The following is a 4038-nucleotide window of genomic DNA, read 5'->3' on the forward strand; positions in this document are numbered from 1 at the left end:
AGGCGGCCGTTTGGTAGTCACTGAAAGTACAAAACGTTCAGTCTCACCCTTGAACAAGGTTTCTCACTACCACTTTCCTGTGATTTCCGGAAGCCAGTTCACTGGGTCTTCTCCCCTTGCCCACTGTTCCCTTTATATTCCGGCCTAGAAAGGGAGCTACATGATTTCACTGCCCTCCCATCTGCCCCATCTGCAACTTTAAAGGCCAAAGGGTAAGGAATGAAACCTGCAGAACTTTGCAAACGGTAAGTATTCAATACAAAAGCATCAGTTTTTGTCCTTGAAAGGTCCTCTCAGTATGTGGATGGTCCCTAAAAATGGATTAAGATCCATTCAGTCATCAGAGCCTCTACTCTGTCCACACAAAGTCCTTTTCAGGGCACTATGGGGCTTCTTTCTGTGAGCACTTCTTTCTCAACTGCTTTCACGGACCTATGAACCTAATGCAACAGAAGATGCATTCTGATTAAAATAAACTATTAAAATAGTTCCTGATTGAAAAAAACAACTAGACGGTGTCAGCAGTTTGTCCAGTCAGAGTTAGAGCCTTCAGATTTACATAAAAGTAATGTCAGGATTTGGTGCCATTTAAACACCCAAGGTTGGGTGTGTTATAAACGTGTCACCTTTGAAATATATTTCCCCATTCTGTCATTTAATTAGTAAATAAAACAGCGAGTTACTCTACCAGTTAACACACGTTCAAGGTCCACTGGAACAACTGCTACAGCTGACTAGTTTGTCTACACCCAAAGAAAGTGTATGCTGGCCGCTTACCACAATCTCAGGCGTGTGGTGCCGTGTTTGTAAAGGGGCTCCTGGGGGTGGGGAGAAAAACAGACTGCTCTTGAACACTTGGGAACAAGGAAGACATTGCATGCTGATTCCCTAAAGCAGTGCATTCCATTATAGTGTATTTGTTTTAAATACCAAAAGAGAAGTTTAAAAGTATTTCCATTGTTTCAATATTGACAGTCAATTACAAGTTTTCAAAAATGTTTTTTCCAAAAGACTGCCACTGATCATTACTTAACCCCTTAATCTGAAGGCTGGGAGATGGCACAAAGTGCCTGGTTGCTAAGAAAGGGAACTGTTACTTAGGCAGAAGGCAACAGAACCACAGCGACGTTCCTGGCTTTGCAGGAGAGACAGGCAGCAGGCTAACTCCAGAAAACTGGGCTTTCTGGGGAAACTGGCTTTCAGGTCTTTGGCTCTATCTCGGGAGTCCTGTCCATGGCCAAAGGGCTTTCTCAATGTCAGGAAAACTCTCATTGTAATGATAATGATGCTCCAGAGGTTCTGAAGCTTTGACCCCTTTTCTGATGAGAACAGTTAATAATCTATGTGTATACCTGTGGCGGATTCTTGTTGATATATGGCAAAACCAATACAATATTGTAAAGTTAAAAAAAATAATCTACGTGTCATATCAAAAGTATCATAGCTGTTTCTTCGGGAAGACTCAAAACACAGCTCAGAAAAGGAGAAGGTATGGTTAAGTCAGTATGGACTTTCTTAGTTATAAATCTTCCTCCTTCCAGCTCTGTATCTGATTGACCTTTTCCAAATACTTTAAATTCGATTTATAGCACTGTCAAGATGAAGATTTGTGTCTTATAAATAACAACAAAAAAATCCTGATAACAAAGAAAACCTCCTTCCTCACACAGTCTCCTCCAGCTTCATAAGATGTCCTGGAAACTGTATGATATAGTAGTATATTTATGTATTAAAAAATATACTACTCAAACTGATGATTTTACATGAGTAAGAATAATCTTTTTTCTTGAAAACAGCAGTTAAAGAAGGCAAGGACAGAACAGAGATGAGTTAGACTTACTTACTATTTAGACAAGACTAAAATAATTTCATCGAAAAGTATCTTTTAGACCAATGATGGATTCAGTGCCTGAATAAAACTGTGCTTGCTAGAAGATAAAGAATATGAAGCTTTTACCTGAGTGTCTATGGGAAGCCATGGCTCAGACACCAAGTTCAGGAGCAGCACCTACGCCAGTCTTCCCTCGAGCCCAGCTGATAAGGCTGCGGCTCAGTTGTGAACATACATTTAAGGGGAAGTGGCTAACACAAAAATAACCAAGAGCAGATGGCCCACCCCTCCCCAGAGATCACAACCTTAATCCCACTAGAAAATTCTTAACCATTTTAGGTGATCCAAGGGAGAAGAATAGGACCCAGTAAAAATACCAAACACTACATATAAATACCTGTGGGGCTACTCAGCATCCAAATTAGCTCCAGAGCCAGAGAGGCCACATAGAAAGTGATCCCTGTACCGGAATAAAATTTAGACTCAGCCCTGGCATACCTTAACGCTGAGCCACCCTCATTAATCCACTTTATATGCCTAAAGAGCTTGCACTTGGTCTTCTGGAGAGTTTGTGTGCTGTTAATGATAAAAGTAACTATAAGAGATAAACTTCTGTTACCAGTATAATTAAAAGGGATTAGACATGAAGAATATACAGATCAAGGGTATTATCTCTGTCCTCCTTGGTCTGCACTAGAGATCAGCAGAATACTGAAGAGGGCAATTCTAGCCACATATCTCCTTAGTGTCAGCGTGGGGCAGGAGGGAGCAGCATACACGCATATATACCTACTATGTACGCCAAGGAAGAGACACTGTCCTATAAACAAAATCTCTTGCTTTTCACTGCCAGGGACAGTAAAAGTAGAAACAGCGACAAAAACATGGCGGCCTAATACTCTCTAATGGCTTCACGGGCCAGACGCTGGCTGGAGGCTGGTCACTGGGATGGAGCTCCAGGAGGAGCTGAGGTCCTGAGGATGGCCTGTGAGTCTGTCCCCCACCTCTGTCCTGACCCTTCTCTGGCTTCATCCCTGCCCCTCCTCAGCCTCATGCCCTCCAGACACACCCCACCTCAGATCCCCACAGCCATTCCCTCAGCACAGAGCCTCTCATGGCTGCTCCTCTGCCTCCTTCAAGGCACTTTTGCAGTGTCATCTTCTTTGGCCACCCTGTTTAAAAGAGCAACCATGCTCCCCACCCCACTCTCCCTACTCTCTTCCCCAGTTTGCTCCCCATGAAAGCTGTGTGTTGAAAAAGTGTATTTAAAGACGAGAAGCATTAATGAAGGCACATATGAAACAGAGACATAGTCCCACCTGGATTTCTAAAAAGTGGCCTTAGCCATTGAAGTGTAAGAAAAGGAGACAACCTTCACTCTGGGTCATGCCGCGTCTCATCTAGTGCTTGTCACTGGTTTCACCCTATTCACGCATCCCCTCCGCACCCCCCTCCTTCCTCCCCGCAGGCTGAGGGCCGAGGTCCGAGGTCATGCTTTACTTGGTTTCCTGTTCCCAGATCCCACAGGTAAGCAATACACGCTTCATGATGAATGAACCAATGGGTTTCGTGGTTCTTATGCTCTTCAAATGTTTAAAGAGAAGTTTTTCTAAAAGTTAGCAAAAACTATCAATAATTCCTGGTTGGCTGTCAAATGACATGATGGTACAGGCAGATTTATTACACATTAGTGTCAAAAAAAAAAAAAAAAAAGCCCGGGGAAAGAGAGGAAGTGACATTGCCCTCCCGCCATGCCTCCACAGCCTCCTTATCTCAGCTGATTGCATTCTGGCAGGGAGACCGGCCAGGCTGAACTATGCCGCACCCCTAATACAAACTCAAACTTTTCACTCAGAGGAAATGCTCTTATTTTATCAGATGATTAACCTTTACAAACTCTCAATTTTCGATTTTAGTGAGGTGTATTTTTAGGTAGAGCTAAGGTATTTTTAAACGTCTGTCTGGCCTGCTCTGAACAATAAGCTCGGCAGTGGGCCCCCAGGACCTTGGGCAAGAAGAGTAATTCCCTTATCCGCCTGATCCTCGTCAAAGGTGGCAACACAATACAGACAGACCAAGAGCCATACAAAATAAGCAAACACACCTAAATCTCTTTTGCCTGAAACACAAGAAAAAACACAGAAGCAAGAGAACTGCTTTCTGACCGTTCATTAATTAGTCAACTCCAACAAGCCAGAGTGAGCTGG

At 43.3% G+C, this 4038-nt stretch overlaps 1 protein-coding gene across 1 annotated transcript in view; it reads right to left on the minus strand.

The window, feature by feature from the left end:
* Positions 1-2075, minus strand: part of FHL1 (four and a half LIM domains 1) — an 11671-nt gene extending 9596 nt beyond the window's left edge. Inside the window, exon 1 of the mRNA XM_010838788.1 lies at positions 1958-2075. Coding sequence (XP_010837090.1) covers positions 1958-1979 — 22 coding nt within the window. The 5' untranslated portion in view covers positions 1980-2075. The remainder of the gene's footprint in view (positions 1-1957) is intronic.
* Positions 2076-4038: the final 1963 nt, after the last annotated feature.

This window comes from Bison bison, unplaced genomic scaffold, assembly GCF_000754665.1.
Source record: "Bison bison bison isolate TAMUID 2011002044 unplaced genomic scaffold, Bison_UMD1.0 scf7180017846165, whole genome shotgun sequence".
In the NCBI taxonomy this organism is placed as follows: Eukaryota; Metazoa; Chordata; class Mammalia; order Artiodactyla; family Bovidae; genus Bison; species Bison bison.